At 57.3% G+C, this 22,362-nt stretch overlaps 4 protein-coding genes across 4 annotated transcripts; all 4 read right to left on the minus strand.

The window, feature by feature from the left end:
- Positions 1-111: 111 nt before the first annotated feature.
- On the minus strand, positions 112-873 carry ColSpa_10197 (uncharacterized protein; the record flags this gene model as incomplete). Its single annotated transcript, XM_049276409.1, has 1 exon — positions 112-873. One exon carries the CDS (start codon positions 871-873, stop codon positions 112-114), a length of 762 nt encoding a protein of 253 aa, XP_049132366.1.
- Positions 874-2,247: 1,374 nt separating this feature from the next.
- Positions 2,248-2,976, minus strand: ColSpa_10198 (multistep phosphorelay regulator 1; the record flags this gene model as incomplete). Its single annotated transcript, XM_049276410.1, has 3 exons — positions 2,248-2,518; positions 2,688-2,860; positions 2,956-2,976. The coding sequence occupies 3 exons, from the start codon at positions 2,974-2,976 to the stop codon at positions 2,248-2,250; spliced, it is 465 nt and encodes a 154-aa protein (XP_049132367.1).
- A 7,235-nt stretch (positions 2,977-10,211) lies between these two features.
- Positions 10,212-11,357, minus strand: ColSpa_10199 (uncharacterized protein; the record flags this gene model as incomplete). The annotated part of the gene is made up of 1 exon (XM_049276411.1): positions 10,212-11,357. The coding sequence occupies one exon, from the start codon at positions 11,355-11,357 to the stop codon at positions 10,212-10,214; it is 1,146 nt and encodes a 381-aa protein (XP_049132368.1).
- A 6,009-nt stretch (positions 11,358-17,366) lies between these two features.
- On the minus strand, positions 17,367-18,587 carry ColSpa_10200 (uncharacterized protein; the record flags this gene model as incomplete). The annotated part of the gene is made up of 2 exons (XM_049276412.1): positions 17,367-18,071; positions 18,150-18,587. 2 exons carry the CDS (start codon positions 18,585-18,587, stop codon positions 17,367-17,369), a joined length of 1,143 nt encoding a protein of 380 aa, XP_049132369.1.
- Between the last annotated feature and the right edge of the window lie 3,775 nt (positions 18,588-22,362).

Consider the following 22,362-nt stretch of genomic DNA (forward strand, 5'->3'; position numbering starts at 1 on the left):
ACCATGAGTCCGCTTGAAATAGGCTGGGAGATGCCTGCCCCTCAAGTACAACCCAAAGTCGCAAACTTCTACAACCAAAGCTACATGACGAATCGAGGCCGGGCGCTGAGCTTAGAAGTCGATCTCAGCCTCGACTTCGTATTCCTGATCATCCACACCCTCAATATTCTTGGCTCCCATACGGCAAATGGCGATCTTCTCCACGGGAACGTCCTCCATCCAAACGTAATCGTCGTACCGGTCGAGGATGTCCGTCGCGTCGATGGTCAGCTTCGAACCTTTCTTGCCCCGGGCGCCCTTGACGTAGATGGTGTTGACAATCGTAGCGTGCAGCAGCAGTCCGCGGCTGTCCTTGTCCATGACCTGAGCCTCCTCGAAGACGGTCTTGATCTTCTCACAAAACGTCTGGAAGGTGCCCTCGGAGTGTGTCGGCGGCGCGTAGAGAACTGATGCTTTGCTAGGGTCGGCCTTGGGACCGGACTTCATGCAGTGTAAGCCGCGGAGCGTGATGTTCAGCGAGGAAAGCGGCTGGGCGGCTACAAGGGTATTCGACGCCTGGGCCGGGGCAGCCAACGATGTGAGGGCGGACAGAGGCTTGATGCCGGCGAGGATCTCTCGAGGATTCAAACCCTTGAGGACTTCGATGGCTTTGTCGATACCTTCATTGTTGGGGAAGCTCATGACTCCGAGGGTTAGGTGCAAGGTGCTGAGGGGGCGTACTGCGTCTGTAGGGATTGCAAAGCTGTCCTGGCTGGTAACGTCCGCCTTAAAGGCGGCCAAGCTCTTAGAAAGCTGAGGCCGCGATGCTGGAGTAACCAGAGGAATGCACAAGAAGTGCGTGGGCGATGGCCTGGCGTTTGGTCGGGGAGGCATCTTGGTTTCCCTGGAGAAAAGAGAAGATGGTAGGGTCTTGTTGGTTCGTTGCGGTTCGGAGCTGATCAGCTAGATCTGTCTCGCCTGAGCAGTTTCCGACGTTACTCTACGTTGGACGACTGAGAAAACCCGGTTTCCGGCAACTTTGCGATGATCGATAATGTCTGCCAACCACGTTAGAATCCCGGTTCCTCGACGGTCCTGTGAACGGAGACAACGGAAGATCAAGCAACGCGCTCCTGACAGGCCGCGTCGAGACTGCAGTCCTCGGGCCGGCCCGTCAGGTCCCCGTTTGTCGTCAAGAGCAGCAGAGAAAATACGATCCATCGTGGATGCAAGTAATCTCTAGCCTTTTGCGAGGTGGCTGCTGGACAAAAACCCGGAGGCAAGGCGTGGAGTCTCAGTCGGCAGGCAACGGCACAACCACCGGGCCCGCGGGCTCGGGATTGCGCCCAATACCCGTAAGGAAACGTGCAGACGTACCAGACTTGAGCAATGGCGTCAATTTGTCGATCTTTGGCCTGGGCTTCGTCACACCTCGCGATGATGTCAGTCAGTCAAGGTTGAAGGGAGACCACTCAGGTTAGAATTTTGGCGGGTTCCCCGCTGCCCGCACTGGGACACTGGGACACTGGACGAAGACCTAGGTTGTCAGCTTGCCTGCCACCTACCCCCGGACGATTGAGCTATTGAGCTCTCCCCTCCGGCAAAGGGCAAAAAAAGAGGGACACGGTACGAAACCTAACGTAGTCCATCTGATAAGCTGGCCATTTGCTGCCCTCCCTTGGCCGAGGAACAAAATAGCCCTTTCGGTAGGGTTTGTACAGGCTGTTCACGAGGCAGTTGGTCGCCAATCCTCGCATCAGGACAATGGCTCAAGGGTGTTGGCGTTACGTCTTTGCAAAACGCAAGTAATGCTATTGCCCGTCTATCCAGCAAAATATAGTAAAGACCGTGTAAGCATGCTGTTATTTTAGGACTATGGCAGGCGTAGATGAGGATGTCCACGACACAAGCGCTCAGAACCTCTCTGTCGTCCCAGCTGGCTGCCCTTGGCCATCCAACTAGTCGTTCGTTGCCCTCCAACAATGAGGGTCTTCCATGCAAAGCCAATCCAGGTCACCATGCCAAGTTTTCTTCGTAATTCAAATTCGTAAGCGTAGGGAAGGGGGTATGAGGAGAGGTAGGTTCGTAAACAAAGGTGTCCAAGGTCCACGGTAGTCGAAGAGCCGCGTAGCCCTCTTGAAAGGCGAGCTCTCCTTTCATGTTCCATGTCCTCGACGTCGCCACAGCCATCGTTTCTAATGCTGGGCGACGGCAGGCTGATGCTGGGACACGGAGCGGCGGCGTTGCCAGGAAAATTCCGCAACGGCTTTAGTCTTCTTCTTCTTCTTCTTCCGTGCCAAAGAACTTCTTCAGAAGCTTCTCGGCGTCGGCGTACTCTGTCTTGAGGGCTTTGAGAGTCTCGGTAATGCGCTTCAGGCACAGCTCCTCGTCCGTCTCCGGGGAACCATCCTCGTTCTCCTTCTTGCCGTAGCGCTGGATCTTTTCGCAGCTGTCTCTAACCTTGACGAGTCCAAGCGTAGCCGAAGACCCCTTCAAGAAATGGCCCAACTGCGACAGCTTCTCGAGGTCCTTTTCCTCTCTGTACAAATGAGAAAGAAATGAGAGTCAGCCTTGTTCACATCCACGCCTGGCCATACGCCAGGACCTTGCAAGGCCGTTTGTTCGGTGCCGAGGGTAAGGTCAGGGGAGGGAGAGAGGGGAGGGGGGAGGGGAAGGAAAGGCGGAGTGGGGGCGGTGATGCGACTCACAAGGCCGAGTCCATCGACTCAAACGTCTCCTCTGCTTGCTCGAAGAAGCCAAACACGATTGACTGGCTGAAGTCGCGATCGTTTTCGTCCTCATCCATCTCCAGGATCTGACCGAAGGTGACTGAGTCAATCGCGTCGCCAAAGTCGGGGGTGCTAAGGGGGCCGTCATCGCTCTGCGCCAAACATCCCACGTTAGCTCAGCTCAGCCCTTGTGGCCCCAAAACACCACACACACGGGTGTGATACGGAGAAGGGTTTGGTCGCATACCTTGTCCTCGGAGGCAGGCATTTTGGCGGTTTGAGGTCTTGTTTGTTAGACTTGTTTTGTGGTTATGAGGCGCAAGTGGGTGTGGAAGCAGGACGGTTAGAGGCCTGGTTGGAGTGGTTTCGGTTAAGGGCGACCCGAGGTGAGAGCACTCAGTGTGATTGGCGACAGCAGGGAGACACGCGCGGAGAAAGAGGAGAGAGGCTACCAAAGCAAAGATTTTGGTTAGAGACAACGAGCCAACAGCAAAACGGTAAGTGTTCAGTCAGATGGCTGTGGTGGATCCCACGATGTGTGTGTGTGTGCGTGTGTTCGCGTGTGCGCGTGTGTGGGTGGGTAGGCGGATTGTGGAAAGAGAGGCTTCGGTTTCTTTGCGCCCGGTCCTTGGGGACAGGCTGGGAAGGATATTGGTGAGGTAAGGATGAGGAAAGGCAACGGCGCTGGTGCTGCTACTGCCGCTGTATGCTTCTGCCAGCGCTGCCGCAGGTGACGATGAACGAGATATACCGCAAGCACAGGGAGTGTGCAGCTCGATGTGGATATTCTGGACAGAGGACGAGGAAGGGATCAAGGTCGTGGGCACGATGGCGCACGCACACAACTCAAATTACTTACAAGCACGAATGAGACTGAGAAGGCAATGAAGCGTTTCTCGTGCTAGAGTGAGAAAGGGTAAGCTGTCAGGTCCGATTATGGTCGGGCGCGCATATAAGACGACGGGAGAAAGCTGCTGGTTTGGTTGGTGGTGTCAAAGGGCAGGCAACGAAGCAGGTAGGGCTTCCGAGGTGTCTAATAATTTTTCGGCGGGGGATGCAGTGAGTGATGTGGGTAGGTGGACTCTTTTTGGAGGGGAAGACTGCGCGTGGTGGGGTTGTGCAGCTGTGCTGGTGACCGCGCAGTACCTGGCTTCAAGTACCTTTGGTATTTCTGTACGGGACACTTTTGGGGGCTTCTTTGGGGGGCTGGACAGGGAGTGTGCCGTGCTCTGGAGGGCGTGGGAGTTGAGACGCGGCGCGGTGCGGTGCGGTGCGGTGCCTCGCCTTGCCTACTAACTGAAGGAATCAACTATCGGACCAAGGGCCTGACTCAACGGGACGGGTTTGTTCGTATGTGCTGTTCTCGCGACGAAGTTATGGATGAGCCCAGGAGAGGAAGCCCCAAATATCGCCAGGCTGCGAGCTGAGGTGACGTGATGGAGGTGATACGGTCAAGTCCCGAGGTCTTCGAGGGGTCGTCGGGAAACCCACTCGCTGGGCGGCAGATGATGAGTGATGAGGTGGAAGGAAGCAGACGGTGATGAGGGTTGTTTGCTGTGACGTCTCGCAACTCTTCACGTGAACAAAAGTTGAGGTGAACAGGTCGAAGTGCACCTATGCCCGGAGCAAGTCCCGTCGAGTGCCGCTTGGAGAAGGGAGGGTGGCAGAGAAAAGAAGGGTATGTAGGTAGGACGAGGCAAGGCAAAGTACAGTGAGGTACCTGAGCTAACCTAAGGCAGTGTGAGGTGAGGTAAGGCAGGGCAAGACAGGGAAGGGAATGGCCCAAGGATGCTGGTTAAAAGCGGAAGGCGCGATGGACAGTAGTCGAGGGCAGCAGGGCAGGACCAGGGCGACAGGGCCAGAGGGGGAGGAAGGAGGGAAGGGGTGTGTAGGTGATCTCTCGAAAAGAGAAAGGGCGAATCTGGAACTGATCTCGAGCGCGATTCTTGGTTGGGACTTGGGGACTTAGGACCTAGGTAGGAGACTCGGGGGCCTTGTTACGAACCCGCCAGTGTCAGGACGGGCGTGGAACAACCCACAAGGCAAACAAAGGCAAGGCGTACCAAAACCTACCTTGGGGAATGGTGCCTGGGCGAGTAAGACCGAATCTCGGCGGAGGAGCGAAGCGCGCGCAGCTAATACTGGCCTACGATTTCTGCGAAAGGCTGCGAGACCTGATACACGTCGCTGCGAGCGGTTGTTGTCCGTTATGACCTAAGATGGGCGGGAGGGTCGATGGAGGGGCGACGATGGAGGGGGAGGGGAGAAAGAGACAAGGGGGGTTAAAAAAGCAGGGTCAAGCGAGGATACGGCGGCGGGATTGGGCTGCTCCTTTTTCCCCTCCTGCAGGGCCCTCGTCGGGGGATGCCACTTTGTTGTGTGATTGCCTTGGGTGCGGGCGGTGCGAGCGCGAGAGGGAAGGGAGGAAAAGAAAGGAAAAGAAAGAGAAGGAGCTGTGGACGGGGGCGGGAGCAGTAGACTCAAGCTTTGGGACCGCGACAACTGTTCAGACCATGGGATGGGGGGAGGAAACAGGATGAAAGTCACCGTCGAGAGACGTGCCAGCCCAAGGAGATGGAGGGAGATATACTGCCTACGAGACACGAATGGTATGCGGCGGCGACCCGATGCGCTGGGATGGGATGCCAGTCTGGACTGCAAGCTAAGCTGAGGTTTTGGCGGATTTGGAGAAGCAATACACTACAGTAAACGGAGATTCGGGCAACGAGAACCGGGAGAATGGCGGCTGGATCATCCACTAAACGAGGTCTAGGCGTGTCTACCTGACCTCATACTTGATAAACTCATCGAGGCGCCGCCTGAGTTGCATCATTGGCCCTTGCCGACTAAGGGTCCGTCCGGGTGTGTCTCAGTCACAAATCGCAACACGAATACCCTCCCATTCTCCGTCTCCTCTCCCCTCCTTACCGCCGTGCCAACCTAGTAAAAGCACATATTACAGCCAAGGTGCTTGCTTCACTTTTTCCCTTCCGTCTTCCCATGATAGCTGCGTGGTGGATAAGGTGAGGTAGCAACCAGGGTAGGCAGGGGTGGGACAGAGATGCATCTGCGCCGCAGCTTGCAGTTGCTGGGAAGAACCATCAAGCCAACGAGAACCCAGCAGGCATCCCCTTACGTACGGGGCGCTCCGTGGCCTCCATCGTGCTGCTTCCCACGCAGCGGCCCTGATTCATTCCCCGACCTTCCCTGGCCTCACCTCACACAAGCAACTCGAGTTAGGCCAAAGCAGCTCAGACAAGCTATGATCCAGCACCCGAGTTGAGGACCGAGTCACTAACTGCCCGATGTAAGCTTACCCTAGGGTGCATTTCGCCGACTTCCTAGGATAAACATAGGAAATCTTGGCTGGACGGACCCATCTACATTCACGTCCATGTTCAGTGATGCTACAACCACCGCTCAACAGGCCCCGCCATATCTTTCTCTGGTAGTATCTTAGCCACGGTGCTGTAGTGCCCTTGGCGTGTTATGCCGTCAAAATCATCTCTGTTGAGGCACTCCAACCAGCTTTCGCTGTTGCTTTCTTTTTCTTTTCGAGCATCTCTCCGCCTGTCGGTTACACTAGGTTAGTTCTGGTGATCTTTTGTCTATCCTCCCCCCCCCCCCCCCCCCCCCCCCCACCTCGTCTTCTCATAAGCGATGTCTTCTCTTTTGCGGTCTAGACCTCCAAGCTGTTTCCACACTGACCAAGTTTCCCTCAAGAAGATCACCGTACCCACGTCATGATATTGGCCTGCTCGACCACCGAAGGCGCCTGACAAACAAGTATCCAGCCCCAAACTCTCCGACTTGCTGGCTCCTCGAGTGCGCTCTGGCCTGACAGCCTAGCGATTACTGTCACCAGGCCGCACTCGTTCCTCCTCTCGGAAGGCGTCTAGACCGAGACCGGTCATGGGGTTGTGGATCTACCCACCACCGTACAGTACCCGCACCGGCCGACACGGGCGTAACGAGCCACCCCTCTATGACCTGGCATGTCCTTCGCGGATAGCCAGGATGCCTCGACGATGCCAGCACGCTGTCCTGCATCGCAAGCTTGACACTGTCTCTGACCCTTCGGCTGGAGAGGTAATGATCGGCACGTTCCGCAGTCTTCCTCTTGGCTTCTTCTCAACATCCCGGCGCGCTTAGCCTCCATGTCAGTGAATGTGGCCTTGCCGCCATCGAACCTCACTGAGTCTGTCCTGGGGAAAGGCCATCGCCGGAGACCGGAAACGCAGGCATACACTCTCTCCCGTCGGTCTTTTTTTGACACGACTATGCATACGACTCGACAACTTCTTCAGTAAGAGAGAAATAAAAGAACGATGGATCTAGCTCTTCGTAGCCGAACCGTGGGCGTTATAGACTCCAGAGCCACAGCTCGAACTCAACCTCGCCGAGTCTATCCGACTTGTCTATCTTTACCAGCGAGTGTAGCATTCCTCAGCATTCCGGAGGGAAAATCGGGTGTGGCGATCCATGGGCAATGTCTCGATCGCCTCCAAAACCTCCGGGGGTTGGTGGTGTGGCAAATCGACGAGGACAAACATTGACCAAGTGCTGTCGGCCGTTCGCGACATAGACATTCACCACTCCACATCGATGGGAGACCTAAATAAGGCAGGAGGGGTAGAGCCCGGCGCACAGTGGGCGGCGGCATTCTGATAGAATTACATAGTACATAGGAGAGGGAGAGGAAGGTCAAGAGAGGTGGGGAGATGGTCGGAATGCAGGGTCCATACCCGTTAAACGACTTTGACGATCTGTTCCTGATTCAAGCCACTTGGCTTTGCTGACAAGCCATTCAATGCCACTCATGCCGGCCAAGTGGCAGGGAACACGGTGAGCAGCCGTCCCACACCGCTGCAGAATCATCTCAGCGACAGAGGCTAGAATCTCTCGGCCGACAGTTGACACCCCACTTTCGAGTACTTTTCAGCGGAAGAAGAAGGATTTTCCCAACCTGTTTCGCCGGCTTTGAATGTCTTGTTGACCACCCTCCGTATTACGGGGTTCCGTCGAGGTGGTTAAATAGCGAGGTGGAGCTTCTGCATACCGGTATGCACTCAGGTCTGGGGGGGCTGGAGCTTGGTGTCTGCCTACCCACACGTCATGCCGCACTTAGACGTCATAGCTGGTTTGTGTTGCAAGGATCAGGGTACTTGCTATGGAAGACGTTTCCGTTTTAGTTCATGACCATCCGATGGTAGTCCCCGCCGACGACACACTCTCCGTCAGCCATCAACCTGACTCCGACCTGACATTTCCTCTGCGGCTATCGACCCCAACGCACCGCAGTAGCCGGTAACTCAGTGGTCAAGATCTAGTGCAGCGACGGTGACATCTTCCCGGACCCGGGTTCAAACAGTTAAGCTTCGCCTCATGCTGGGGCTATGAGGCATTGAGGCTCTGCCAGCGGAAGCCCGGAGAGCTGCAGCTAGCAGGAAAAGTCGAGAAGATTCGGTAGCACGGCACCGTAACGTCAGGGATATTTCCGTGTTTTACGGATGCTCCGCTCTGCCCGACGTCTGGCTGCAATTGACCGGAAATCAGCATGCTGCCTCTGCCCGAAGGACATCACATCCATCCGTTTATACATGGCGCTAAAGTCGCCAGACCCAGCATTTGTCTGTTCTTTATTCCTTACATTTACTCAAGACACTGGCTCTTTCATCTCGACTTTTAGACCATTTCAATCTCTGATGAGAGAAGAAGATCAACAATCAGATATACGGAGTCGTCTACTGATTGGTCCGGCTGAACTTTGATGTCACGCGTGCGCCAATCTATGGAAGGCGACCAGCCTTCGGGCGGGGACAGACAGACAGAAACCTCTCAACTCCTACCCCCTCCAAACTTCGATCGTCGCATGAGTGGAGGGAAGTCGAATATCGCACAACCAATGGCCAACATACGGTGACATCTATGTCGCCAGTCCACTGGAAGCCGCTTGTGTGGCGCGGCATAGTACTATGTAATCATGTTCCACTCCGGCCAGACGACGCGAGCTGGCCGATCTACGGGTCTTGGTCGTCACCACAATTGTGACATTCACCTGGAGCCCCTCAAGAAGTGTGTCAGTATTTATGGGCAAAGTTTGCTGCGCAGAAACCCTTTGCAGCGAGACTGTTGTAGCGGCAACTGCAATCGCGGCACTCGAGGCCCGAGCTTCGGTCATATTTAATGGGGGAAAAACACACATGACATAAACCGCCGGAACAACCACCGAGCTCAAGGAACCAATGGCTTTACCCCTCAAGACATATCTCCGCTGGGCAGTCGGAATCGAGCTCCACATTTCCCGACGGCACCCGCTCGAGTGACATGGAATTACCTCCTCGTATATCCTCCAAAGGTCACCAAACTGCCGGTCGTCGTTCAGCTGCGGGGATTGTCAGCAACAGCAGGAGCGCGGCGAAAGTGTTGATTCTTGAGCGAGGTTTAGCTGCGAGACGTCGCACCGCGGGTCGACATATGGCTCACCGTCTCGTGGCTTTGAGCCAATCTGCGAGGGAAAGACACGAGGTTTCCGCCAGCAGCTGCATGCAAGCGCGAGGTGATGCTCCCAAAACCTGTTTTTGGGGCTTTCGTGCGGCCAGTAGTCTCCTCGCGCCGGCTTGGCCGGCCGCCATTGCCCTTGGGTGGGCTGGCAGCTTTGAGACGATAGTTCAGAAGAAATTGCAGCGCTTTCGTTGGCCTAACCCAGCCGTATGGGGCGCCGTTTTGTTGCTTTAAGCTTTTCTCGTTGGATTTTCTAGACGGCCCCGACAAAAAAGCCAACGTTTTCTGGTTGACTCTGGGTGCGCGATGGCTACCTTACGGTCGATGCTGTGGAGAACAGCTCGGTCCCACATCTCGGTGTGAATGGTCACGTGGTTCCCGCTAATGGAGCCGGTGGGATCGTTGCCGATGAATACTGTCCTGACATCCAACTCGATCCAAAACTACCTTACTATGGCATGCTCGTAGAACATAAAATTGGCTCCCGTGGATCGACAAACCCAGTGGTGTCGTTGCATTGACCCAGGTTAATCTTGCAGTGTCAATCTTTTTTGATAGATGAGATGCTCGCACTTCAACATCAATGCCCAATCACGAGAGCTGAGAAGCCACCAACCAACAAGTGACGCCCGTGTGACGGACAGCAGACGCGTTGTAGGTCCGACACTAGGTGAACAAGTGGATAGGAGCTGTCCCCTCGCGGCAGGGCGAGGGGTTTTTCTTCTTCTTCTTTTCTTTCGTGAAGGATCCGGCCAAAACGTGACGTGGGGCCATCGAGCGAACAAACATACCCTGCAGATTTTTGGCTGCCGGGGGTCTCAATTAGTCTAACGGTGAAGCTTTAGTCCTGCTAGGGCTGCGGTGATACCCACATACGCCGTCCTCAAGGGCCCCGACGTCCGATCCCCCCCTCCCCTTAACGGGGTTCATGGTGCAATCAATCTCTTCGTGGAGGACAAATTCCATTTTTCCCCCCTTTCTCTCCTTTCCTTGTCCATCTCACAGCAAAACCTTGGTGGCCACAGTGAGCAACCATGCCGCATCCTGCCAGCCACCCTCATTGGCCTTTGGGGGCGGGATCCGCTGTTCCGGGGCGTCGACAACACCCTCGAAATGGCGGGCTGACCACGACCGGTGGAGCTCCTGCGCCCCCTCCTCATCGCCCTCAACGTCAAAGTCCCCATCGGCGTCGTCGTCGTCCGACTCTTCCTCGTTCTCCTCGACCGCAAACAATGGCCATCCCAGGATATTGCCGACCCAGGAGGCACCTCCAGCCCTCTCGCCCTTGACGAGCCTTCTGACGGCAGCCTCGTCGTCCTGAGTTGTGTCAGGCTCGTAGGACTCGAGCTGCTCGTCGAGATTGACAAAGTCGGGGCCGGGGATGTAGTCATCGCCCTCGTGGCGAGGGAAGTATCCCTCGTCCAAGGAGTGACGCTCCATGGGTGTCAAAATCTGACTCCGGGTGCCGACTCTGCTAGCTGACCGACTCCCAGGACGACTAGGCCGGGCCGAGTGGGTATACGCGCCGTCCAGGTCGGCAAGACTGCCGCGTCGGCTGCTGCGACGGCTGGCGAGCTCCCGCTCCCGGGCCAATTCCCTCTCGAAAGCCTCCTCGTCGGCGTCCCGCATGCCCGTCAAGCTCGTCGAGCTCTGCCTCGACACCAGCCACGCCTGGCCCTTGAACTCGCGGTTCTCGTTGCTGATGAGCGCGCCGGTCCTCAGCAGCCAGTCGCTGTCGTTCCGATCCCGGATCGAGAGGTCATCTTTGTCCTTGCGACGGCGCACCGTCGGCGAGGTGGTGCCCGAGACGGATTTGCGGTTGTGTGATTTTCGGTGGCCGGCGTCGGGCGCCAGGTGGGTGGCCGACTTGCTCTTGGGGAGTTCGGCGTGCGGCACCGAGGAGCGGCGGGCGTGAGAGTTGGGTTGGGCGGGCGAGCGGGACAGCAGACCGGGCGTGGTGGGAGCGGACTTGCCCTGCAAATAGGAAGTGCCGTGGTGCGGCGAGGTCAGGTGGTCGGGGAGGGCATCGTCGTCCTGGAGGGGCAGCCTCGAGGTGAAGGGGGCGAGGGAGAGGTGGTTGAGGTTGGTGCTGGAGCGGTTTTTCCGACGCGCTTGGTTCGCGTACTGCTTATAGGCCTCTTCCATGGTTCTTGTTGTATGTCTTGTTGAGCTTGTCGTCGTGAGCAGGTTTGGCAAGATGGGGGAGGGCAGCGAATTGATCGGCGTTGGCGAAACGAGCAAGGGTTTAGATTAGAATGAGTTTGCTTCGACAGGAATAAAAGGTAGACAGGCAGGCATGAATCTGGGGAAGGGGAGGGGAAGGGTTAGGAGTTCGGGTGGTTTCGCTCCAGTCCTTTAAAAAGGGTTGAGACGCTTGTTGAGGGAAACACGGGCAAGGTCGGCCATTGACGGGCGCCGGCAGCAACAGCAGACGCAAGGAGGAATGCGAAAACGCAGATGCGCTAATGGCAAAATCCGGGGGACAGCAGACTTCTGGCTACCGAGGGATCGGCCTGTCTGTGATTCGCTGATCGGATTCGGGTTCTCCTCTGCGGGGAGAGGGAATGACCGTGTGGTGATTTGGACGGGGGGAGAGACTTTTGAGAGGACGGAATGCATGATTACGTAGGTACCTCGGTACATGGGAGTGCTCGGGTAATCCCATACGGCGGGAGGTACCCGTACCCGAATCAAATCATGCAAATCATTTAGAAGCAGAAGCGCCCGGCGCTGGAGCCTCTTCTAGGCCCCTTTGCTCTCATGAAGATGTGACGACGTCTGCGGACGGTGTGAGCTGACTCTGGTACGAGGCTTGCAACGAGGCGTCCGTCCGGTTTTCATGCGTAGGAGAACTCGCGCATCAGGTGAGGTTTGGGGCGATACGTGATCAATGGCATATTTCCCCCCTTACTGTCTCTCGCTGGAGTTGCATTGCATCAAAGAGGGACATGGCAATGTGGGCTGTGAGGTTCATGCTTGCTTTGCGTCAGAGATGTCGGAAATGGCCGTCACGAAAAGCTCCGTTCGACGAGACAGCTAGATAATGCAAGTAGACACGAAGCTCGAGCTATTTTTTCCTGATAATTTCGTCGATTAGTTGGATGCTAGCGGCGAGAAAACCATGGAAGAGGCGAGCTTGGGTGAACCAAGTGCGAAGTGTGGCTTGGGCGGGTTGGTCCCCCTGAATTTGGATTTGGCTGCTTGGGAAGTCTAGAAGCAAAAGGTGTTGCCTCTGGCTGCGAAAAGCTGAAGCGGCCGAGGGGCGGCTTGGACCCCGCCAAGGTACCAATGTACCCAACGGCGTGGTGGAGGGCGCCCTCTGGACCTTCATTCGCCTCGTCCCGCCTTTTGGTAGGGCGGCTGGCGGGCGGGCACCAGCGCGCATTGAGATTTTTCATTTCAGCGAATGGAGAAAAAAAAAATAGTTGCAGTGACGGATAGCGCAGAGACGATCGACGACGTCGACTCACACAGCAAAATCTCGCGACCGAGGCAGCCCATGAACTCCCGAGCAGAGCCCCGACTCGACCGGCACCTTTTTCGTTTTTTATGCTTTAGAGCGGCATTACGCTCTTCGCAAGAGGCACAATATGCGAAACTTGCGCAACATCCGGTTCAGCGCATGGGAGCAGCAGCAGGAGCAGGACGTCACAGTTACGGCGTGCTGCTGGGACCCCGCCAAAGACGAGCTTCTCTGCACGACTGGGCCGACGGAGGCGAAAGCCACTATTGAGCTGGTGAGGCTGTCGGACCACCACCAACAACAGCAGCAAATGTGTGGCGCCATTTCTTTAATAATCTCATTCTCCTAACACCTGCAATTCCTGTTTCACTACAACGCCCTTTGACCCATGACTACTGTTCCTGTAAAACGTGGTCCTGCCCCCCTGTTCATGTATCTGGGCTAGACTGAGCCTTGTCCCTGATTCTGAGGCTATCACGAACATGAGGCTGACGGTGTGGCTTGATCGTTGAAGACATGAAACTCTAGACTAACATGACCTCGCAGTAAATCACACACCGTCACGAGCTGGGATGCGCCGAGCCCCAGCCCGGACCTACCCGCGGACAGGGTAGTCAGCCTGCACCACTTCGCCGACACCCTTACCACCTGTGTTATCCTCGAGGGCGGCGACATCGTCACCGTGCAAGAGGATGACGCCGGCCGGGATGGCGAAGTCCAAATCGAGATCGTCGGCTCCATCGATGCCGGCATCTCCGCCGCCCGGTGGTCCCCGGATGAGGAGCTGCTGGTCGTCGTTACCAAGGAGGGCAACGCCGTCTTCATGGGCCGCAGCTTCGACCCCATCGCCGATGTCGCCATGACGGCCGACGACATGAAGCTATCGAAGCACGTTTCCGTCGGCTGGGGCAAGAAGGAGACGCAGTTCCAGGGCAAGGGCGCCAAGGCGCTGCGCGACCCGACGATTCCTGAAAAGGTGGACGAGGGCCTGCCGAGCGTCAACGAGGACGGTAGCGCGACGGTCAGCTGGAGGGGGGACGGCGCGTATGTCGCCGTCAACTCTGTTGCTGGCGGCGCGAGGAGGGTCGTCAGGGTGTATTCCCGTGAGGGCGTTCTCGACAGCGTCAGCGAGCCGGTGGATTACCTTGAGGGCGGTCTGAGCTGGAGACCTTCCGGAAACCTTATTGCGGGTATCCAGCGGCTTGAGGACCGGACGGATGTTGTCTTCTTTGAGAGGAACGGTCTGAGGCATGGGCAGTTTACGCTTCGCTGCGCTGATGGGCCCCTGAGCACACACGAGAAGATCAGCTTGGCGTGGAACTCTGACTCGACCGTTTTAGCCGTGGTTCTCAGTGACAGGATACAACTGTGGACGACGGGCAACTATCACTGGTATCTCAAGCAGGAGGTGCCGTTGACGTCTGCATTTGCTGGGCTGGCGTGGCATCCCGAGAAGCCTCTGCGGCTTGTCGCTGCTACAACAGGTTGGTTTACCCCTTTCACGGTCAGATGTGCTGTACTAACGGGAGTGCAGCCGTTGTCAATATAGCCGAGTACGTCTTCGCTGTGTCCCGCGGCTCCTTGAGCCCTCCCAACGACCACGGCGCCGTTGCGGTCATCGACGGCCAGATCGTCAAGCTGACCCCTTTCCGGACGGCGAACGTGCCGCCGCCCATGGCTCTGTTCGAGCTCGAACTCGCGGCCAGCGTCGTTGACGTCGTGTTTGACCCTAGCAACACGCTCATGGCGGTGTTGCACCACAAGGGCCTGGATGTGTACGAGTGGCAGACGAAGGGAGAGCGTTCGACCAAGCCCAAGGAGCTGGCCAAGATTACTTTTAAACCTGATGCCAAGGGCAGGGTTCCTCTACAAGTTGCATTTTCTGGCCCGGCTGAGTGCCAGGTTCTTGTTTCTGAAGAAGCGTTTTTGAAGCTGGAGACTTATACCGTTGAGGCATCCGCGCTTGGCTCTTCGGGAGTTACTCAGCTCAAGCCCACGGAGACGTTTTCGTCGATTTTCAGTTACGAGGGCGACTCAGGGGTTGAGGCCTGCGCCCAAGACCGCTCAGGGAAGCTCTATAGGCTGGCTAACAAGCAAGCCCCTGAGCTTTTGGGGACCCAGCTGTCGACCCAGCTCCCGTGGTGCGAGGTGCAGAACATCAACGGACGCAGCGTTGGCATCGGCATGACCAGAAATGGCCACCTCTATGCTAACTCGAGGCAGTTGGCGAAGAACTGCACATCGTTTGTCGTCACCCCGGCGCATATCATCTTCACTACCAACAACCATTTCCTCAAGTTTGTTCATCTGGTGGACCCTGAGGGTGAGTACTCTGTGCTCCCATAGCGGTCGTCACAAAAACTGACCTTGGTACAGAGATGGAGGTCCCTGGAGACGACCCAGAAATAGATGAGAGATGCCGCAGCATCGAGCGCGGCGCTCGTCTCGTCACGGCCATGCCGACCAACATGAACTTGGTCCTCCAGATGCCGAGAGGCAACCTGGAGACCATCTACCCCCGAGCTATGGTCGTTGCAGGCATCAGGCAGCTTGTCGATGAGAAGAACTACGGCAGAGCGTTTGCATTCTGCCGCACGCAGAGGGTTGACATGAACATTCTATATGACCACCAGCCGAGCCAGTTCTTGTCCAACGTGGGTCTGTTCCTTGACCAACTCAAGGACATTTCCTACATCGACCTATTTCTGTCATCACTCCGGTAGGCTCGCGCATATCCAGTCTTTCTTATGTGGAGGAGACTAACTTGCAACAGGGAAGAGGACGTTACCCAGACCATGTACAAGGATACGAAGCGCACAGCCAGATCTTTCGAGGCAGCGGAAGAAACCCCCGCAGTGCCCACCGAGCTCTCCAGCAAGTCCAAGGTCAACAAGATCTGCGACGCCATCCTCAAGACCCTGCAAAGCAAGAAGAGCACAAACCTGCAGAACATCATCACGGCCCACGTCTGCAAGGTTCCGCCAGCCCTCGACGACGGCCTCACGCTCGTCGCGGAGCTGATGCAGGAGGACGAGAAGATGGCCGAGAAGGCTGTGGAGCATATCTGCTTCCTGGTCGACGTCAACCGCCTCTACGATAACGCACTCGGTCTGTACAACCTCGACCTCGCCCTGCTCGTCGCACAGCAGTCACAGCGCGACCCGAGGGAGTACCTCCCATTCATCCAGAACCTCCACAAACTGCCCGACTTGCGTCGCAAGTTTGAGATTGACGACCACCTCGAACGCCGGGCCAAGGCTCTCTCGCACCTCAAGGCCCTCGACGCTTTCGAGGAGCTTTCAAAGTACACCACCAAGCACGCCCTCTACCAGGAGGCTCTCGGCCTGTACAGGTACGACCAGGCGCGCCACCAGGCTCTCACGGGCCTGTACGCGAGCTACCTCGAATCGAAATCGAAATACCGTGACGCCGGCCTCGCCTACGAGACCCTCCAGAACTTCAACAAGGCCACCAGCTGCTATCGCCAAGCCGGCGTGACGTGCTGGCGCGAGTGCCTCTTCGCCGCGCAGCAGCAAACACCCCCGCCCTCCGAGGAGACCATCACGGAGCTGGCGTCCTCCCTCGCAGACGCCCTCTGGGAAGGCAAGGAGTACGCCGCGGCGGCCACGATCCACGTCGACTACCTCGCGTCCCTCGAGACCGCCGTCAAGTGCCTCTGCAAGGGCTACCACTTCGCCGAGGCCCTCCGCCTCATCGCGCGCGAGCGCCGTCCGGACCTCCTCCCCACGGCCTTTGATGGCGGCCTCGTCGAGGCCCTGAGCAGCAGCACAGAGTTCCTCGCCGACTGCAAATCGCAGCTCCTCGCCCAGGTGCCGCGCGTCACGGAGCTCCGCAAGAAGGCTGCCGAGGACCCGCTCGCGTTCTACGAGGGCGAGCGCCCCGGCGGCGGCGGCGACATCCCCGACGACGTCTCGGTGGCGGCGTCGTCGCGCATCAGCACCAGCGCGAGCTTGTTCACGCGGTACACGGGCAAGGACGGCAGCGTCGGGACCGTTGGCACGGGCGTGTCGCGCGCCACGTCCAAGAACCGCAAGCGCGAGGAGAAGAAGCGCGCCCGCGGCCGCAAGGGCACCGTCTACGAGGAGGAGTACCTCGTCAACAGCGTCCGCAGGCTCGTGGAGCGCGTCGAGGGCGGCGCCAAGGACGAGGTCGGGCGGCTCGTCTTCGCGCTCGTGAGGCGCGGCATGACGGAGCGCGCGAGGGCCGTTGAGGCGCTCATGGCGGAGGTCGTCGAGGGGTGCAAGGCCGCGGTGCGCGAGGTGTTCGCCGCCAAGGACGAGGAGCAGCAGGAGGGGCGGGACCTCGTCGGGCCCGACGGGGAGACGTACCTCGCTTCCGGCGGCGATGCCGTTTTCCAGGAGCATCTCGAGGCGAGAACCAAGAAGTTGGAGCCGCCTGCCCTGACTACGTTCCAGAAGCTGACGTTGCTGGGGTCATAGACTAGAGTCGCATGGGTCTTAGATGGGAAGGAAAAGTGAAAAGAGATAAAAATAGACCGGCTTTTGTTTTGGCAAGTCTTGTGTGTGTTCTACTAAAAGTACAATATTGCACATTTGAGATTCTACTAGGGCTGTTCATACATGCTACGTCTCGTCCGCCTCCCCTTTCTGTTTTCCGGCTCGCTTTACGGCTTTCGACCAACACCCACGCCTTTGTCCGCGGCTTTCCCCTTATTGAGGCGGGGGGTGGCTCTCCTTGCTCGCTTCCGCCGCGGCGGTAGAAGCATTGGAAAGTTCCGGTATCGGCACAGAAGTGCCACCGGCGGCGGCCTTGTTCCTCGCAATGATCTCGCCGATGCGCTGGAGCATATCCGTCGTCAGCTCGGGCTCGCCGCGGGCGCGACGGGCCTCGCGCTGCTGGCGGTTGAGCTCCTGGAGCGGGGTGCGCATGGAGGCGAGGGCGTCGGCGGATGCCTTCTTGAAGGCCTTCTTCTCGGCCTCTTCGGCCTCCTTGCGGAGGATGTAGTCGTCCTCGTGACGGGTACGGAAGCGCGAGTACTTGTTGCGCAGCTCGTCGATGACGGACTCGGGCATGGGCGGGGAGAGGAGCGTCGGCACGAACGTAGCCTCCTCGACGTCGGTGCGCCTCGTGTCGCCGGGCTGGTCCTCGCGGACGGGGGTCTCGCGCTCCGGCCAGGGGATGGCGATGTTGGCGCCGGGGATGTAGCGTGTCCAGGCGCGCCAGCCAGTGTGGCGGGACCACTTGACGGGACCGCGGGCGAGCTGGCGGACCACGACATCGCGGGCGACGCCGGTAGCTGGGTCGACAATGGGGTGGACGAGGCGGATCGCCGAAATGGGGATGTTCATGGATGTGTTTTGCGTTACGGGGGCGTCGAGGCCCTTTTGGAAGGTTTCGGGGACAGCGACGGTGACCTGGGAAGGGCAATTGGTTAGTTACAAGATCGGTTGTACGGCGTCTTCCTGCGGGGCGAAGAGCCGGCTTCAACTCACCTTTGCGATGTCCTTCAATGTGACGGTGCCGTACTCGAGGTTGATGCTCGCGATACGGTCGATCTTGCCCTTGTCAGGACCTTCGAGAAGCACGACACGGTCATTGACGGCAATGTTAAGATACTGGCAACCGCCGGCCCAGGCACAGCGCGCCTCAATCTCCTCGGGCTTGAGGGGCGTCGAGCGTCCCTGGCGGTTCGTCTGGAGGGCGCCGTAGCTGTCGAAGACGTCGCGGCGCGGGGCCAGGGGGCCGAGGGCCCATTTCTCGTGGCGGACGAGGCGGGCGGTCTTGACATCCTTGTTAAGCTCTGTGAGCTGGTTCCGCTGGTCCCTGAAGCGCTGTGCCTTTTCGGTGCCGTTCTCGACGCGGGAGCGCTTTTTGATACGGCGGGCGACCTGCTTCTCGGCCTGGGCCGTGCGCTTGATGAGTTTCTGCATCTTCGGGGCAGATTGGCTTCGCCGCCAATTGGGGGTCGATTCGGGCCTCGTTCGAGCCGGTCGATCAAGTCTCGGGAATCGTCGACGTTCCTGGAGTTCGGCGGCGGGTTTCGGAGGGGAGGGCGTCGGCGAAGCTGGAGCCGCGGTGGTCTGTCGTCGACGTCCTTGAATTGACGATTTGGAAATTTCAGACGGGTCGGGAGCTCCCACGACTCCCCTGCAGCCACAGTGGAGCAGGGGTGTGCTTCTGTCGGAAAATTGGAGTCGCCGATACGCCGAACCTGAGTCCAGTCCAACACTGGCTCTGGTCGTCATCCCATTTTCTTAGACCCGCAAGGATGGTATGGACGGATGAATGGCCAACCCCCACATCCCCGGGCCCCAGGGGAGATGGCGGTAAGTATCCGCCGGCTGGGCACCGGGTGACATTCACAGTCCCAATGCGCATGCTCGTGCCGGCGCATGTTCCGATAACGAACCCCAACCTGACGGCCTTCTAGAAAGTTGACGAAAGAAAAAAGCGAGAACGCTTTGGAGGGTTCGGAAGCCTCAAGTGCTGTAATATCCGCTCCGATGCAAAGTTGCACAGCAGCGATGCCGGCTGTCTAAGGCTACCCTAAGCCGGCGATGCCATCATGCAGGATCCACGATGATCCCTCACGCGCCATGTCCCAGAATAGGCATGGGAAAGGGAAGATGCGAATGCTAACTCCGAGACGGGCGGATGACGAACTTGTAATTGATTGTTGACGGTTGCCAGCAGCTCATGCTGATGAATTCCATAGTCGACTGAGGAGTCTGCCTCAATATATTTCGGGACATTAGGTAGTCTTGGAGTATCCAAATCAAAGCTCTTAGAGAACATCGTTTTCCCGATGGGCTAATACGTCTCGTATAGATGCCGAAAGGTGTCGTTGGACACCTCTCAACTCACGGGGTTTAATGTGTGGTTTGCCCCAAGTCGCTGGCGATCCAGACATCTGCACGCCCTTCCGAATCTCTTCACCGATTCCTCGCCTAAAGAGGGGGCGCTTTCTCCCTTAGGAATGCTTGTATGCTGTAGTGTCGGACGATGGAAGCTGTTAGTGCAGCCCTTCACACTCAAAGTCACGGTCAGTCGCATGTTACGTTTGTCCAAGACGCACAGCGGCCCATCAGCCGAGTCTCCAGTTCCGACGCACAGTCCCTGAAAGTCAGGTACTGTGAGGTGGCAGGGGTCAAGTCCTAGAATCCAGGACTCCACTACGTACCGCCTCACCATGCGGCGCAAGTAGCGTCCACCAAGGCGTCATCCCGAGGTACTCCTGCGGGTGTCGGGCAATTCAACAGAAGCTCCTATGTCATCCCTTGCCTATGGGGTTTCCTGTTATGTTGTGAGCCCCAGAGCAATACGTGGTTGCTGCTCTGCTCGGTATCGGTAACTTCTGACTGCCGCGTGGTATCAAAATTACCGTCGGGGGTTGGCAGTCTCCGTACCGCAGCACGGCGGGCAGAGATACGGTGCCGATGATCAGTGATGCCCTCCTCCACGTACCTATCCATGTGGGCGCATATGCACGAATGGCTGGAGAGCGGGGAGGGATAGCCTAGGGCTTGTGCAGGCTAAGACTTTCCAGTTCCAGCAAATACCAGAGGTTTGCGCAGGGCAGCGTACTGTTATCGAACATTGTGTCTACTCTGCGTTGGCGTCCTCCGGGTGTCTTGACCGCAACAATCTTGAATCATGAAAATGGAAGCATAACTGACCATGGGACGACTTTAGTCTCCCGTGTCTGTGGCTTCGCCTCGCCCCGAGGACGTAACACGAGACTAAAGGGTACCTAGGCACTTAGCTCGAGTCCCTTGGGAAGCAGCAGCATTGTAGTCGGTGCCGGACTGAGGCTATGGCTGTAGGCAGGCTGTTGTTCTTGCGGCTGCTTATCGCCATGGTTGAGACTGACAACTGCCCAGTCGTTCGACTGTGACTCCCACGGCGATTGCGGCGAAATGACAATCTCACTGAGCCACCGTACAATGGGTTTCAGCCCAAGCTTGGACCCTGGAGGCAGCGATCTTGGCCTAGTTCCCTGGAATGGGCATTATGGTTTATGCTTCGTTCAGGAGGCCTAGGAAAACATCAGCGCAAAAGGGGGTCGGCATCAAAGGCATAGGACGACAAAGGACCTGGAGTCGGATCCTGCATATCTCTGTGCCTGTGCCTGGACCCGTGCTTAGGGAATGACCTGTCCTGGATATGGTTCAAAGGAATCGGACGGGCTGGACTAGGGCGTCTGGAGGACTGTTTGGCCTCGAGGAGGATGGACGGAGAAGTGGAAAGACGTATTCTGCATTCTAGTCTTGGATAGGGGGTAGCTGAGACCAACGTCAGCTCGGCATCTAGAGGGTTTGGTCGTCACTTGTTGCCCTCACTGCGAAAGCCTGGCCACCAAACACTGACGTTGCAGATCAACCACCATCGGTGCCAGCTTCCCTGCCTTATCGCATCATTTTCGGCTTCCACGTCTGTCACGCATGTCCACGTCCACGCCGTCGTCGTTGTTGTTGTTGTTGTTGTTTTTCTGCCAAAGGCAATCCTTCTGCCCGCCAAGTCAGCGAATCTGACGGATGCACAGTATTTGTAACCCTCTTGACGGGCTGCAGTCCTTGCTTGCTATACCAGTAGCAGTAAGTCAGCATTGTCAGAAGCTTTGGCGATTCCTTCCCACACCTCGCAGGCCGTCACGAGCAGCCCGTCATAGTGCATATTGGAGTGTGGTTCAGCGGGCGAGATTCGCACAAGGCCAGCGAGACAGGGGCAGCGGAGGACGCAGTAGTGGAAGTTGCCACCCAATTGAGAGGCCCAGAGGTGAGGGAACAACCCCAGAAACCACCCCGCCCCCTGTATCCGTAACGGCCCCTTCCATCCAAATCGCAATTCAATTCGCCTTGTTTGGCTGCCTCAGGATATAACTCTCTACCTTAATAATAAGGACCATACGCGCACCTCACTCACCCGCCAACCGGGGAGCGAAAGTACCGATTCTATGGTTCCCACAGCAAAAGGATACCTGGTCCTGGTAGCTTACGAGGAGGGAAAAAAACAAAAAAAAAACAAGGACGCGGCATCTGTCCCGGCTCCCTCTCATCACATTCACTGGTCGGACAGCCCCGTCGTCGTCTCGTCTCTGCCAGTCGTCCAGTCGTCGGTCAAGCCAGTCGTCGGTCAGGTCAATAACAAACCGAGTCCATCCAGGCTGCTGCCCGGTCCCGTCACCGTTGTCATCATTCCCTCTCACTCAGCTGGGAAGGACACACCACTGACTACCTAGTCCACTGCTACGTTAGACGCACAGCCTAGCAGAGAGGTACCTGATCTTAGATATCGGGAAACCCGCTATCAGCAGCACCACAACACCTTAGACTCCGCATCTCTTCCTCACCTCACCTCATACCTGAATCAAAGGTACTGCTACACCGGTACTTGGCCAAGGTCAGTCATCAATGTTGGCCGCCCGTACTCAATACCCATTGCCTGCCTCCTTTTGCTTTGCTTTGCTTTTCGTTCCTTTGCTCTGCGTCCCTTCCTCACACTCTCTCTTCAAACTACCTGCTTGCTTGCCTGGTGCCAAAAATGAGAGGAAGAAAGTCAACAAACCGTTCCTGGTCGCGGCGAAGAAAAAAGCCCGGACCACCTGTCCTGCACCAACGTGCACCTGCAACCTGCACATCCCTCCAAGGTACCCTACATGTGGTACGGATACCTTACATTGCCTTACCATCCTTTCCCCCCTAGTCG

The sequence above is a fragment of the Colletotrichum spaethianum genome (assembly GCF_022836535.1).
Source record: "Colletotrichum spaethianum MAFF 239500 DNA, contig33, whole genome shotgun sequence".
In the NCBI taxonomy this organism is placed as follows: Eukaryota; Fungi; Ascomycota; class Sordariomycetes; order Glomerellales; family Glomerellaceae; genus Colletotrichum; species Colletotrichum spaethianum.